Source organism: Macaca thibetana, chromosome 1 (assembly GCF_024542745.1).
Source record: "Macaca thibetana thibetana isolate TM-01 chromosome 1, ASM2454274v1, whole genome shotgun sequence".
NCBI classification, from domain to species: domain Eukaryota; kingdom Metazoa; phylum Chordata; class Mammalia; order Primates; family Cercopithecidae; genus Macaca; species Macaca thibetana.
The window spans coordinates 198,340,233-198,356,437 of NC_065578.1; the positions used below are offsets into that span (position 1 = coordinate 198,340,233).

The 16,205-nt window shown below is 41.9% G+C and overlaps 2 protein-coding genes across 9 annotated transcripts in view; both read right to left on the reverse strand.

Annotated features, from left to right (window-relative positions):
* MGST3 (microsomal glutathione S-transferase 3) overlaps nucleotides 1–16,205 on the reverse strand; it is a 1,219,025-nt gene that overhangs the window by 953,634 nt on the left and 249,186 nt on the right. The gene's annotated exons all lie outside the window — the stretch shown is intronic.
* PBX1 (PBX homeobox 1) overlaps nucleotides 1–16,205 on the reverse strand; it is a 290,936-nt gene that overhangs the window by 148,600 nt on the left and 126,131 nt on the right. For 3 of the 7 annotated variants that reach the window (XM_050768576.1, XM_050768575.1, XM_050768602.1), the window contains one exon: nucleotides 13,954–14,058. The exons of the other annotated variants lie outside the window; for them this stretch is intronic. In XM_050768576.1, coding sequence (XP_050624533.1) covers nucleotides 13,954–14,058 — 105 coding nt within the window. The remainder of the gene's footprint in view (nucleotides 1–13,953; nucleotides 14,059–16,205) is intronic. 7 annotated transcript variants of the gene reach the window in all.

The window sequence follows — 16,205 nt, forward strand, 5'->3', positions numbered from 1 at the left end:
AAGCTCTCTGATGTACAGGCTGCTAATACAGCGTTATTAAGAATGCGTTTGTCTCCATTCCTCTACACACGCTGGCTTCCCTGCCTGAAGAAAAGCCACACACATGCTCCCACAGAGGGACCCAGCAAAAAGCCCTGGAACCCACAAAGGGAAATCAGCATGCCAAGGGTTAAGCACACCCTGTAATAAGCATCTCTGTTCCGGCATGTTGCGAAAGCCCATTACCTCCCGCCACATTACCTCATTCATTTCTTATATGCGGATGGTTTATTTTCCCATGAGCACCCTGGCTCTCAGTATTAAGTCCCCTCCTTCGCCTCTATTTCTCTATCCATCACATTTAACACTCTGACAGTAACAGTCTATAATGTTTCTATTCTACAAAACCGCTCTGTCAACTCCGGGCTTCCAGAGCAGCAACTGAGGAAAATAAATAACATCAACGCCAGGGACGACAGCATCACAGCTCCCTTTCTGCTGGGCTTTTTTATATTATTCTACAAAGTGAGAAAGAATAAAGGGGATAGGGAGAGGTGGGAGCAATGAGAAGAAGAATTTTCCTCCTCATCCTATAGATACTTAACAGACCCGAAGGGACAGTCCTGGCATTTCCCTTTTAGACAAAGAAGTGATTTCCCCTCTGTCCTCTCCATCCCCTGACCACCTCCCCCTTTCATTTTCATAGTGCTTTAGAAAGGGCTGATATTTCCTGCACTGCACTCGCTCTACCTGCCACTGTAGAGGCGCAGTCAAGCACATGTGTGACACCCTGTTCATGGGGTAGGGTGATTCTTAGCTTATGGTCATCTTTTCTGGAGCAGGAGTCCAGTGAGGAGGTAGAGGCACTTCGGGGATCCACAATCTTTGTTCTCAGGGAGACACCAGGCAAGAGAGACTCTGGAACCCGTGAGCAGGTAGAAAGGCACAAAAAACGTTAACTACTGAAAAATAAATCACTTTTGAAAGCCTGGCTCTCTGTTACTGGGGCTTTACCAAAACTATTTGTATTTTCATCATTTTCGATAGTAATCTTCTAAAACACATTATATTTCCATCTAGCTTCTTTTAAAAAATATCTAGGTAGATAGATAGGGATCTTGGACATTATTTGGCCTCCTCTTTGTGACCCACGTCATTTATCATTATGAATGCCGATGATCACCCAGGCCCACTGCTATGTGAGAGCAGGCATGCCTATTCTGTATAGACTCAGTCTGCTGGGCTTTTTAAATTCTTGAGTCTCCTTTATATGATTTTACTGCTTCTTCAAGTTTCCCCCTCTTCTGAGGTTGCAGTGCTATAGCTGATAGCATGGGCTGTGGTTCCAGATCATGGAAGCCAGACCTGACGACTGGCTTGGGACCTTGTTTCAAATCCCCCCTGTGCTGTGTCCTCACCTGTAAAATGGAGGCAGTTGTGGTACCTTGGGTTCTAGGGTGGTTGTGAGGATTACCTGAGTGAATGCTTGGGAGTATTTAGGAGACTGCCTCAGTTAGTAAGTACTTAGTAAATGTTAGAGATTATCATGTGTATAGCCTGGCATGGGCTAGGAAGCCAGATAAACATACAATTAGAATCCTATTTGAAATCACAGGTCTTGAGTGGTGGCTTCTTGGTGCTCTGATGTCAACTGCACAAACTTAAGTACACAAGCCCTTAGTTTGGCTACACAGATATCCTCTGCTAGCATCCTGGCTCTCAGCTGCTTCAGATGGGTGAGGCTGGCAGCACTGAGTCCTGAATGCCGAGATGTAACTCAAGAGACTAATTCAGGATTAAGAAAAAAATGAGGGAGGGAACAGGGAACAAAACAAGAAAAACAGCTAAAAATTTCTCACTCAACACTGTCAAACACAATTCTGTAATTCCTTCTATTCAACCCCACAAGGCTGTTTCTCAAAGAATAAGAATGAGAACCACAATGCATAAAATTGCTTTGATATATATGAAACACTCTGTGCTTATTATTTTTACCAGTAAGACCATTATTATTACTCAACTTTGTATCGTAAAGTAGTCAAAATGAACTTCTAAATCTAAAGGCATTCAGAGGTAGGAGTCTTGCTCTCACCCTCTACTGCTACCCAAGGGACGGTGGTATTTCTTTTTTCTATCTCAGGTGTGGCAGAATGGAGAAAAAAAAAAAAAAAAAGAACATACTGAGGTCCCAACCCTCTTAACAATCGGTGCCCTGGGAGATACACTCACTTTAATTTCCCAGACCCGCTTCTCCCTTCCTAAAAAAGAGAAGAGCGCGACACTAGAAAATCCAAGTCGCTTACCACAAAGCTTCAGAATAATGCCTGCATTCCAACCAAAGGGGTAAGTGAGAGAAAAAGTGAAGACCAGCTGGGATCTAGCATGTCTGATACCCGGAGGCAAGGAGGAACTGGTTCCTGATACGTCTCTTCTTGTCTAGTTCAATTCCAAATATCACAGACAATCTAACCTACTGAGACAAAGATCACTTCTGCTTTTATGACTTTTCTTTGGTCGGGGGAGGTGATGTGAAGACCACAGTCAGGCTAAGTGATATTCTATCCTTATTTTAAATGATCATATTTCATTACTGCTACTCGTAGTACTCCGTGACACTTTAATTTTTCTATTTTAATGATGGAAAAGCAAAGGTGACCTCAAGGCACCAAGTGGCTAAAGATGTCCCCTAGGGAAGGCATGAGCCTTTCAAATAATTGCTTTGCAACAAATTAACACTGAGAACTCCTGTGTATAAAGGCATTGGGTGCAAAAATACGTAGGTAAACACAGTTTTTGTTTTTGAAAGTTTGTAATTGAGTGAAGAAAGGGGGATGTATAACAAATGATTAAAATTAAGGGTTGAATAAAGGGTTGACATGGGATAGAACAAGTGCTAATTAAAGTTTCAGGAATTTTGTCATAGGAACATGGTAGAAGAGGTGATTAATCTGAAAGAGGGTCTTACTAGAGATTTCACATTTTCATAGAAAGGGTGATATTTGGGAAGCTGCCGTGCTTTCAGTTATTAAAGGCTCAGCTTCTGCAGTCATTCAACCTAGGTTCAAATCCCTGCTCTGCCAATTCCTAGTCAGGTAACAGGGCAAATTATTTAATCCCTCTACTGGTCAGTGTAACAGGGACGATGAAAATACATACTTTATAGATTTTGCAGGGAGGATTAAATGAGATAACGAATATAAAATAGCAGTGCTTAGTAACTAATCCCTAAATTAATATTAACTATTATTATTTTAATCTTGCACCAAACCCTATGAAGTAGGTGATATTATCCCTACTTATAGTACTGAGAAGACAGACATATGAAAATTAGGTAACCTGCCAACGTCACAAAATAGACAAAGGATACAGAACACAAATTTGGGTCCGTCTGACTCTAAAACCCAAATTCTTTTCCACTATAATTTTATTCTGGGCCACTGTCACTCAATAAACTCTGACCTCCTACCAGAAAGAGGTCACTGAAACTGGTGAGCTCAGCCTAGGGACTGCCTGAAAACAGAGTATGATTCCAGCAGATAGAGTGCTATCCTATGAAAGTCAGAGACAAAGCCAAAAGGAAAGTCAACAATTACACAGAAGTTATCACAACGTTCAGTGAAACTCAAAGATCTACCACAATCTGAAATGAAGAGCACTCTACCTGGCATCCAAATCCCCTCCCTTCCCTGATTTCCTTATTCCTATTAATGCCAAACCCATTCTCTCAGGTAACCAAATCAGAGAACTTACAAAGATAAACACATAGACAGACACGGGATATATCTCAACAGTCTAGTCCAAACTTGCATACGATGCAGCAAATTCTACGACAATCCTAGCAAAGCCTTATTTCCGAGTTACATGATAAAGTCAGCATCTGTGACCATACCCTCCAGCCATGTGCCTAACAGTTTTCATTGTACTGAGTCATATCCCACCTCAAACTTTCTGTGGAATCCAAATTAACAAATGAATTAAATGATTCCATCATCTTCAATTCATACCTTTCCTTCAACTTCCATATCTAGATGGTTATCAGGCTCTGTCAATCTTTCTTTCAAAAATTTTTGAAGAAAAGTCTGATCCTTTTCATTCCCAAGATACCAGATCCCAGATCCTTTTGTCTCCTGGCTGAAATCTCTTTCTTCAATCTCTCTATACTCTAGAACATCCGGCACATTTTTACCAGATGAGAAGTCCTTCAATCCAATTTCAGCACATGTCATCTATGCTCAAATAATGACTGGGTCTCCATCTATTACCCCGAGCTAGACATTCAATGACAGACTATCAATGGCAAGCACATGAGCCTCACTTTGCCTATTCTATCCTACTTCCCGTATTTACTAATCAATGTACACCTTCCAACTTGGTCTAAACCACCATTTCATAGGGAAGTCCTACAAACAGACCATGTGCATACAAACTGAGATATATATAAGTTTTATGTAACATGTCAAGGGCCACAGAACCATTATAGATGAGCTAGGACTAGCTGCTCAAACTCCCTGTCCAGGGCTCTCTCGCTCTAGCCTATCAAGTTATGATGTGGTACTAAAGTTGCCTGATTCTGAAGAATGTTAGGACCAGTGAATAGATTACACAGCACCTACCGTATGTCCAGCCATGTACTAAAAATTGGGAGAAGAACATGAAAAGGCATTAACTTATAGTCCTGTGGGAAAATAAACACGCTAAAAATACCATGTAATTATTATAAGCTACAATGAAGGAATATACAAGGCAAAGCGGATACGAAGGAAGAGGAATATCTAGAACTGGGTCAGGATACTCAGACAAGGCCCCTGCCAAGATCTGAATGATCAGTAAGAGTGTTTTAGGGGATAATAGGTACAAGAAATCGCTAATAGGAGACAATCTTCAAAGGTGTAAGAAAGAAGTGACAGGTTTTAGGTATTACAGGTAACTCAGTATGTTTGTAGCATATGGTGAGATAGAAAAAAAATGGTCAGAAATAGGCCTGGTGAGGTAGGCAAGGACTAGATCACAAGGTTCATGTAGGTTATGCAAAGGAGTTTAGATTTCATCCTACAGACCAAAATGAATAATTCTCAGCAGACTGTAATGCCACTCTTTCTCTTCCACTAAAGAAAGCATATGGAAATCCAAGTGAGTGAAAGTGACACTTATATAGTGATAATTTGACTTAGCTTAAAATTTTAAATAATTTGCAAACCTTAGGTCTTGAACCATTATTAATATCAAAATTACTTGTGACATACTTCACAACTGATCATGGCACAACAGTTTTAAGATTCAGGACTGCAGCTTTTGACAATGGGACTTCCATCAAAGAATTCTGAATAAGGGTATAGCAAGCAGGTTAGCATGTTAAGAGTCTCCCAGCAGGCCTCAGATGCAATGGACTGCTTGAGGATATTACAGGCAGAGACACCAGTCAAGAGGTCAGTACTGCTGAATGGGTGAAAGATAGTGAGTCCCTGACTTAGGATGACAGCAGATGGGAAGAAGGAGAAAGGAGAATTAGTTAGGATGTGTTTAGTTTTATAAGGCTTGGCATAAAGTGGTCATTAAATGCTTGCTAGTAGTATCAACACAAATTGGCTAATGATTAGATGAAGGTAGTAGGAGGTGACATAGAAAAAGGTTAAAGTTTGATACAAATATTAGGTTTCTAGATTGGGCAGATAAAAGAGACGGAATACAGGAGGAAGACTTATTGTGGATGGGGACTGATGAGGTCTGCCCTGGACTTATGAATCTGCTGAACACGGATATAGAGATGATTGCCAGGCAGTTAAATGTGTAGATCTGAAACTCACCAAAGCAACCTGGGCTAAACGTACAGGTTTTAATTTACCATTTGTTTAATAAATATTTACTGTATACTTGTTTTAGTCCATACATTGTACTCTTCACTGGGGATGCAGCGGTTGACAAAGATGCTAAGTCCTCTGTCCTCGGTGAGATTACAGATGGATATATTTGTGAGCCATAGGTATTTAGTTGATAAACGCAGGCATACGAATACTTAGTGATGGGCTAAGGAGGAGGCAACATTGAAGTTAACTAAGAAGGCCCAACCAAAGAGATACGAAGCAAACCAGGAGAATACAGAGATGAAGAAATGAGAATTTTATAACAGAAAGGTTGTCAGGATCAAATACAGCAAGAGTGTAGAATAAGGACTGAATTTGTCCACTGGGGAGATTTCATAATCTGGAGGGGCAGAAATCTGACTTCAGCAAAGAAAAGAAAGCACTCTAGATGTTAGTTGAAAAAAAAGCTAGAAATCTTAGAATCAACAGAGTCTGGTTCTGTGACATCTGAGATAGCCCAAAAGGTTTCATGGAGGTGGGACCTGGGTTAGGAGGTACAAAAGATACAGAGGACAGTTTTAGACAACATGAAAACAGAATACGGCCCACAGAAGGAACCAGACTGGGAGAACACTTTCCTAATTCTTCTAAAAGGCAAGCTTGGGCATAAGGTGCCTATGATTAGCTGCACGTTGCGAAAAGGCAGATGTCAATGGTGTTCAGAGCAGCAAATTATCTTCTAGGAGTCTATGGACAGATCTGTTCCTCACTGGCTATGTGATACTCAGGAAAAGCCCTTGCTATGTATGAACACACTGGACCTGGAGAGCAAAAGTGTGTGAAGGCTGTAGATGGAATAAGATATGCTAGATGATAGCACACTAGAACAGCCAATGACACAGGCACTAGCTCTGCTCTGCCAAGTGAGGCAGCTCTAGGTAGCTCCCCTACCAATGGAAAATGGTGGGGTGTGTTGGGTGTGGTAGGAAAGAAGGGGAAGCTGTGAAGCAACTGAAGTAGTATAAACACCCACAGAATAGTGGGGACCCTACCTAAAGCATGCCATAAAAATGTCATACTTTGCTCTAAAGAACGTAAGTCACACTGTCCTAAATTTACAAGATCAACAACTTTTGGTGTTTTCAGTGCCTGATTTGTTCTTCAGCCCTTCCAGGTATTACAATAATTGTAATAGCTCCCTCATTCCTCAGCAGGCACCCTGCGCATCTCAGGGCCACCCTGAAAACCAGGCAAAGGCCATCTGCTTCACGCTTCCTCCCTTCTGCAACAGTGTGCAAGAACCACGGGGCCAGTTCAAAGACAGCTCGTCTTGTATATCCAAGCTCTGCTGCTGCTTGTAGTTTACATCTGCTGTGTTACAGTGGCAGTCGGGAGAAGAACCCTGAGCTTCCAACTCTTTCTTCCTGCAGAGGCCTGTGGGGCACATACAGTGACCTTGGCAAACAGGGGTCTCAGGGAAGGCCCCAATCACATAGCCATAAACCTCTCCGGGGATTAGTACAGTTGGGACAATGTTCACGGAAGTCATACACTGTGGAAGAAAGAACCCAATCTGGGCCAGTCTTGCCTCTACAACTTACGAACTCTATGATCTTAGGTAACTTATTTATACTCTTCAATTCCCTTACATGAAATTAGAACCTAGTAAAACTGTGCACTCCCTTTAAAGGGCAACTGTGAAGACTGGGTAAGCCGACGCTCCAGAAAATTTCTTTGCTTTTAATATTATTTTTAAGTAGTTAATGTATTTACAATACAAAAATACATCTACAGTATACATTATGATCACCATACATTGCCGAGTCTTGCTCCCACTCTTGTTTGGCCCTGTTAACCCTATTCCCCACCCTCACACCCGGCCTGTACTGATAACCATTTTTTCTTCATTTCTTGCTTATCTTTCCAGCATTTCTTGAAAGGGTTACTTTAAATATAAAGTGCTGCATAACTTAGTTATCATTATTATCACTGAAAACTAGGAGGGGAGGGGTGGGGTGGGGTGGGAATGGATGGTTATGTTATCTATAAGGAGACCCATTTCCTCCATGAAAACCTGCCTCATTATCATCATAGTTCACACCCTCCCTTTCATTCATCCGTGTATCCATTCAACCAGTATTTGTTAAAAGCCTGCTATACTCAAGGTAATGGGCTGAGTGATAGCATGAAGAACACTAAAATTATTCAGTGCATCTATGGCACTTTTGAGTTCACACCATCCTCACTTACACTTACCCTCACCCTCATGATACTCACTTCTGCCTGGGTATGAGCTGCCTATGGCCACTTCTGCCTATGTATGTACTGCCTATAGCCAGCTGCCTACGTAAACTTTGGTATTTCCCACAGCACATAATGTGGTGCACACAAGCATATATACAGGCTTAGTATCTCTTATCCAAAATGCTTGGGACCAGAAGTATTTCAGATTTGGGATTATTTTCTTCAAATTTTGGAATTTTTGCATATATGTAATAAAGTATCTTGGGGATAAGACCCATGTTTATACACAAGATTCATTTATATCTCATATACAGTTTATACACAGACCCTAAAGGTAATTTTATACAATACTTTAAAAATTTTGTGCATAAAACAAAGTTCTGACTATGCTTTGTGTAGTCACATGAGGTCAGGTGCAGAATTTTCCACTTGTGGCATCATGTTGGTGCTCAAAAATTCTCAGATTTGGGAGCATTCTGGTTTCCAGATTTCCAGATTGGGGATCTGTGGAAGATGCTCAAATCCGCCTGCTAACTTGGGCTGCTCACAGGAAAGAAGTCTTATTTTACGATGACGCAACATTCAGTTGGGTGATCGCAGACCCAGCAGCCTTTCTATCGGCCCTTGAGAAAAGCCAAGGTTGCCTGCAAGCGCTCTGCTCTCCATCAGTGCCCTGTGGGAGCCCCTAGTCTGGAAGATGCTTCAGCCTCAAGTGTGTCTAGATGGGACTGAAAGAGAATGGGACTGTCTATAGGTTCTTGCTTGGCAACTGGATGTTATAGAGCTGAAGGAAGGAAGCTTAGAACACTCTAAAACACAGTTAAAATTATCACAGAGAGAAAATGACTCCTCAGAAGGAAATGTCATATGCCTACAGTACTCTAGTGCGATTTGTATTATGTCAGGATGTGATATTCCAGATATTCCACCACCAACTGCCCGAGACACCTTTTCAAGATTTAACAGCTCTCGCCGGGCACAGTGGCTCATGCCTGTAACCCCAGCACTTTGGGAGGTTAAGGTGGGAGGATCACTTGAGGCCAGGAGTTCGAGACCCGCTGGCCAACATGGCGAAACCCCATCTCTACAAAAAATACAAAAATTAGCCAAGCATGGTGGTGCACGCCTGTAATCCCAGGTACTCAGGAGGGTGAGGCAGGAGAATCACTTGATCCCAGGAAGCAGAGGTTGCAGTGAGCCGAGACTACGTCACCGCACTCCAGCCTGGGTGACAAAGGGAGACTCTGTCTCAAAAAAAAAAAAAAAAAAGACTTAAAAACTCTCGATCACTTTACAACGTATCCTTGAGTTGCCCTTCAGAACCCCCAGCATTTTAAGGATTCCCCCTCATTCGGGCACCCAGTGACTTTGTGGCTTCAAACTAATGCAGCCAAGCCTCTCTAAATCTCCATCGCATCATCTGTAAAACGGGGGGATGATTCCTGGTCTACCTGTGTTGTCAGATGCTGATGAAAATCAAACAGGTTAACATATATTGAATATTGGTGTGATATGAAAACAAAATATATTACTGGTGATAGAGTATGAGCTCTGCATTAAAAAAGAAAAGGCAACAACGGGAAAAAATTTTTTTCTGCTTTTAAGAAAATCTCAAATTTTTTCTTCTTTTAGAGACAGGGTCTCACTGTGTTGCCCAGGCTGGTCTCAAACTTCTAAGCTCAAGCAACCCTTCTGCCTCAGCCTCCCATGCTAGGATTACAGGCATGAGCCACCGTGCCCAGCCAATGTATTCTTTTTAAATAAATCATTTCGAGGTAAGGACTGACTAATCACATGCAGCCATTGCTTCACAACTCTGGAGAAACATTTCCAGCCCCTTTTCAGAGCAGGCCTGACAACCACTTCCAAAAAATACAATTTTAAATGTCAACTACAAATGCAAGTACAGAGGCCTCTCCTTTCTTCCCCACCAACCCTTTCGCAGCGGTCTGTCTGTCTGATGCGCTTTCTTTCCCAGAGATCCACAGGCCCCTCCCTCTCCCACCCCCATCCCGCATCTGATGTGGCAGAGATGATAACCGATAATGAAAACCTGCGGCCTGCAGACACTGGAGAGCGAGAGCACAGAGGGGAGGCCGAGGAGGAGCCGGTCAGGATGCATGTAATCAGAAGGGTTATCTAATGCTAGTTTCATTCTAATTGAGTCAGTACCATATGTCACCCTGCAATAACATCGCAAGCAGCATGCAACTGAATACATATTTAATTCACATAATGGGTACAGCAGTAGAAGTAATCAAGGCAGTTTGCCATAAGCCATAAAGAAATGTAGCTTGTTCCTATCAAGAAACATTTGGCACTTAGGGAGAGAACTGTATCACCAGTGAGAGAGGAGCTGCATTACTGAAAAAGCTCAAGGGGAGGGGGAGGGATAGGTACAGGGAGCAGGGCATGGGGAGAGAGAGAGGAGGACAGGGAGAAAGAAATGAAAGAATGAAAACACCAAAGAGAGCCAAGCCAGAACATCGATTCACTGCGAATGAAAATCAATGAAGGAATATTGTCAGCGGATCGTTGGCCATCTCAATATAATTAACAGTAATGGATTTATTGGCAGAAGCTTAATGATTTAACGTTAAATGTGCCCCAGAATTTCCTGTGCAGTCGTAGGTCCTTCTCATTCCCTCTTGGGCCAACCCATGTCCCAGGAAATGGATGTAGCTATGGAGGATTAAAAAAATTTCTTTTCACATCTCTTCATCTGGATTGGCATCTGACAGAAACCTGCTCGCCCATTCCCTTCATTTCCTCCCTCAAGGAGATGATTAATACGCCTGGGCAATGCTCATCAATATCTTTGGACAGATCAACTGGAGTTTTCATTAAACCCATATTAATGTCCTAGATACACAGCTGTGGACAGGTTATTCTGGAGAAAAAAAAAAAGAAAGAAAAAAGAAGAACAAAAAAGAAAAAGAAAAAAAAAACACCTTCCACTTCTGTTAACTATTTGCCAAGAATTAACAGAAACCTGGCCCCTTCCCTCATTAGGCCTTCTTCTACCAACATGTTTTGATGTATATTTCATGAGGATAAACAAACATTCATTTCACTTTGGGAAGGTGTTTGCTGTAATGTATTGTCAGCGTACCCAGCAATGAGGGGACATTAATTTCAATTCTGGTGTTTAAACACTTTGGCGAGTCCCAATTACTCATTCCCCAGCTCGATATCAGGAGCCCCAGAGGAAGGTCGCTGCCTCTCTGCGTGGCCCGCGGCATCAAGGGGAGGCGCGACGCCACCCTCCAGCCAGCACAGGTCTTCTCTGGCTGAGAGAGCAGGGATGATGCAAGACGGGGTTGTTCCCTCCTATTCCTTAGTCAAATAGTGACATGAAGGGCCACTTTAGGGAATACCCAGACTTGCATTACAGCAGTTTCCATGAAAGGCTGTGTGCAAAGAAGAGTTCGGGAAATCAGATTCTATTTTTTTCTTAGCCTACATCTGAAGGTGCCAATCATTTAACAGAGAAGAGCAAAGCTCTGAAATCTGGGGAAGAATGGAAAGTAGCAACAGAGTCATGAGTCGTTAGGGTCATGTGTCATTGAGGAAGACCTTAAAAAAGAGGTGAAAGAGGCCATGGCCCTGGTGCAACTGGGTTTGTGTATGGTATGATGGCAGTTTCTAGCCACCTTATGGCTCCTTAGAAATGTATGTGGCAGACTTTCCATCTTGCAAAGGATTAGAGATGGAAATCCCATATATCACATGAGCAAATGTGGAAGTAAGTTTTGCAATGCTATGGAACTGAAGAAATTATTTTTCAGGTATGGTTCCATTTCTGACAGCATCTGCAACTTTATTAAGAGTTCTTCAGCAATGCACCAACCTCTCCTTCAAGCTGTAATTGATCTGTACTCAAATACACCAGAAAATCTCTCTACTTATAGGAGCTTGCTACCAAATACTTTACCGAACTGAGGAATGCTTTTTAATAACATGAATAATTATCCTCAAGCCTATCGGAACAGTAACTTCCAGTTAATGATAAAGTGTCTAAAGGCGGATGCACACATATTTCAAAGACAAAGCCCTAAGGTTGAGAAAATGACAATGAAAAGGTAGCATGAGTGCATGTGCCTTGACACGAGGGGAAAAGAGCTGGGAGAGGCAGGTGTCCCCTGGGCAAAGGAACAAAGATTAGTTCCCAGAGAGCACCAGGGCACACGCAGCATCTTGGAAATATCATAACAGAGTCTCAAATATGTCTCCATTGCAGGGCACAGCTGGGGAGAGTTAGCAAGATCTGAAAACATGAAACCAATAAAGAGAAAGAACAACCCACGTGGTTCTCTTCAAAGTTATTTCTTCTTTAAGTGAGTGCTAAGTCCAGTTTCTACATATATAAGTTCTTCAGAAAGAACTCAAAACTAAGTGCCAGAAGCCAATGCTGGCTATGTTACTAACTGTATGGCTGGTCCACCTCATATTGCCAATAAGACATCAAACACTCTTAAAACCTTGTGTGTTTTTGGCTTCATTCAGATGTGCAATGAAAATCCATGTAGTCACATAAGCTGGGTTGATACATAGTATAAACACCAGTACAAGTGGACCAGAAGCTAGATACTAAACTACTACTTTTTTTTTTCTTTTGAGACAGGGTCTCACTTTATCACCCAGCTGGAGTGCAGTGGTGCAATCACAACTCACTACAGCCTCGACCCCCAAGGGCTCAGGGGGATCCTCCCATCTCAGCTTCCCCAGTAGCTGGGACCACAGGCGTGCCCCACCACACCTGGCTAATTTTTGTATTTTTTGTAGAAACAGGGTTTCACCATGTTGCCCAGACCAGTCTTGAACTCCCAGGCTCAAGCAATCTTCCTGGCTCAGCCTCCCAAAGTGCTGGGATTAGAGGTATGAGCCACGTGTCTGGCCTGAAATACTTAGATAGCAGTTGATAAACAGCTGTGCCTTACACTATCTCTCCACTTTCAAATGCCAACCCCTTTTTTTTCCAGCCTCTCTTCCTTATATTCCAAGGATCTAAGAGTTAAAGTGTTCATACTCTGCATACAAAATGTAGTGTTGAGGACCATGCTCCAGAACTATGACTGTTGTCCACCCTGACTTGCTGGTGCCTATGCACCGTGATTGTTATTAAATAGCTTGAGTTCTACTTCTGCATCCAAGAGTTACGAAGGTCAATGCCTCACTCATTTGTTTAACAAACGTATCCATGGCTGAGGATGTACCTGGCCTATGCCTAGGAGTACAGGAATGTTCAATGGTAACCTTGTGGCTTGTACTGATTCACTTCTGTGAACTCAAGGAGGAATCCCTTCCCCATTCTATCGTCCAATCTTTCCTTTCTGCCTTCTGATATCTTAAAGTACTTTTCCTCCTGACCATTCTGGGGCTGCCAAGGTAAGTTCTTATGACCCATTTGTTCCTGATGCCACTTCTGCTGCATCTGTCCTTGTTTTCACTGCCTGATTCCCATCAAATGGGTCATGGAAGTTTCCCAAGAAGCCACACCAAATAAAAATGACAGGTTTGGCAACAACAGAGAAACCTAAAATGTTGATCTTTGACAGAGCAGAGAAACTGAGAAATGGGCGAACAGTTCAGTCACAGATCAAAAAGCGCATACTCACAGGTTCCAGGTGACCGAACACTTTCATCTGAAAAGAGTACAGTGGTAATCACCATAATAATAAGGAACATCATCTAGTCAGCACCTACTGGGTGTTAGGGCTTTGCACATATCCCCTCATCTAATCTTTGTAAGTTCCCTGCCCTGTAGGTAGTTCTCCCCTTCATAGATGAATAAATGGAGGGCTGGAGAAATTCAGCAGCACTGGTCGCCAATGTGATCGACAGTAAATATCTGAAGGAGGATTCAAACTCATGTCCAACTCCTAAGCCCAGACTCTTCCCCTGGGTGGTGCTGCACTTGGTAACTCACCACGGGGGAACGGGCACCGAATGTTCTCCAGCGGAAAGCTGCAAGAAAGCCATGGTCTGAGGTTTTCTCCAACAGAGCTTGAACTCTCACTGCAGGGAGGGCGGCCTGTGTAAACAGAATGCGCTTAGCCTTTGAAGTCATAGAGTCTGAGTTCCTGTCCAGGCTTTTTCTCTCACTAGCTGTGTGACTTTGGAAAATTAACTTAATTCTCACTTTTCCCATCTGAAAAAGGGGAAATGCCTACCCTCTGTTTCAATAATGGGGAAGTGCTGTAATAATTGTAACAATGTGTATAAAAGTCCTAGCACTGTTGCTTGTACAGGGAGGCTTCCAGTGAATACTAATTTCCCTTTTGTCTCCGGACCCTCCTCCCTTTGCAGGAGAAACAAAAACTCTCACATTATTTCATGGCTCTCAGAGGTAGGAAGGAGGACCGAGTGGAGCAGGAATCTGGCTCAGATGTTCACTGGGAGGAAGTGGACTCTGCATTTCTTCCACCCCAGGAAGCATGAAGGTGTTGCTAATTTGCGGGTGAAGTAAACTTGTCTGGGATACTTTGATAAGCTGCTGCTATGCTATTTTTGTGGGCTAAAAAGTACATTTTTCATAAAAATAGAACCAAAAATAACAACTGTAATAATGCAAAGAGATACCAAAAAAGTCATCTCCACCTCATAGGACTGAATAACCATGACAGCAAGAAGCCTTCAAAAAGTAGGCTGTTGCAAGGTGTGAATAAAACACTGGTGGACTCTGCCAGTGATGCTTTTGCATGACTTGGACATCTCCTAAAAGACAGGACTAGAACCCTGGATTCAGAAAACGAGGACCACATCTTGGTTAGATCAAGAAAGATCCTGTGTCCTTGAGGAAGTCATTAACCTCTCTGAGACGTACTTTCCCAATCAGTAATTGGTTCTTATAATTTATGTCTAATTCCTAAGGTTGTGGTGAGGATTACATGAGGTAATATATCTATGAGTGATTTTTTTTTTTTTTTTTTTTTTTTTTGCTTCTTGCTGAAGTTCCACACACAAGACTAAGTAGTTCTTAACCATAAAACATTATATAAGGTTTATTTACCTTCCGCATTATGGAAATGAGTGCAGGCAAAAGAGGAATATATTCTGTAAATATATCGGGAGGGGAACAAAGAAGTGCTATAGTCAAGCACAGTGCCCCAGATCTTTTTGCCAATACAAGGTGACATAAGGACTCTGTCTCGGGAACCTCGTGGGAAAAGCACCCCCTTCCTTTTTAAGTGATTTCTGAAAGCAGAGGGTGATAATTCTCTTTTCATATTTATTGTCCTCAGGAAGTAACTTCTGCATATATCTTGATGCTCAGAGAAAGAGAGGTCATTTGGGTCTATGAATCTAGAACACTCAGAGAAATATCTAAATACAATCTTTTCAATGAAAGGACTGGGTCAAAGAAGAATCCTAGTCTGCCTCAACCACCTGGGATCCTTATTTTCAGTGTGTATTACAGCTTCTAAAAATTGTAAAGCATTTTTTTAAGCCTGCTTCTCAAAACTTAGGGAAAGCACTAAAGCATAGATTTCCTTTTTTCTCCCTCAATTTTTCAGAATTCATAAAGCATAAGAGAGGTCAAAGAATAAAGACTGTTCTTTTATTTCTACAATGCTTTCACAAAGTGTCAAGAAACAGGGAAAACACGATGATAATGTTACCTGCCAGAGATAGGTAAGATCTATCTACAGATATATCTACAAAATGCAAACAAGACTCTTGAGTTTGAAGAATTCACAAGCATATTCACAAGGCTGCTTTAAAGGTAAGCATAGCTGTTAGATATTCTGTACATAAACAGGAAAGAAATCTTTAGAATAATTATAGGCTGGGTGCAGTGGCTCACGTTTATAATCCTAGTGTTTGGGGAGGCCAATGCAGGAGGATCATTTAAGGGTAGGAGTTCAAGACCAGCATCTCTATGAAAATGTAAAAAATATATAAAATTAGCCAGGTGTGTTGGCACACGCCTGTATTCCCAGCTACTCAGGAGAACTGCTAGAGCCTAGGAGTTCGAGGCTCAAGTGAACTATGATCATGCCACTCCACTTCAGCCTGGGTGATAAGAGTGAAATCCCATCTCAGAAAAAAACAAAAAACAAAACAAAAAACAAAAAAAACAACAAATCTTAAAGTGATTCCTCACCAATACTTAAAAAAATAAAAAAATAAAAAGACTTAACACAAGCACATCTCAAAAGCAAAATTTGACAGTAAATT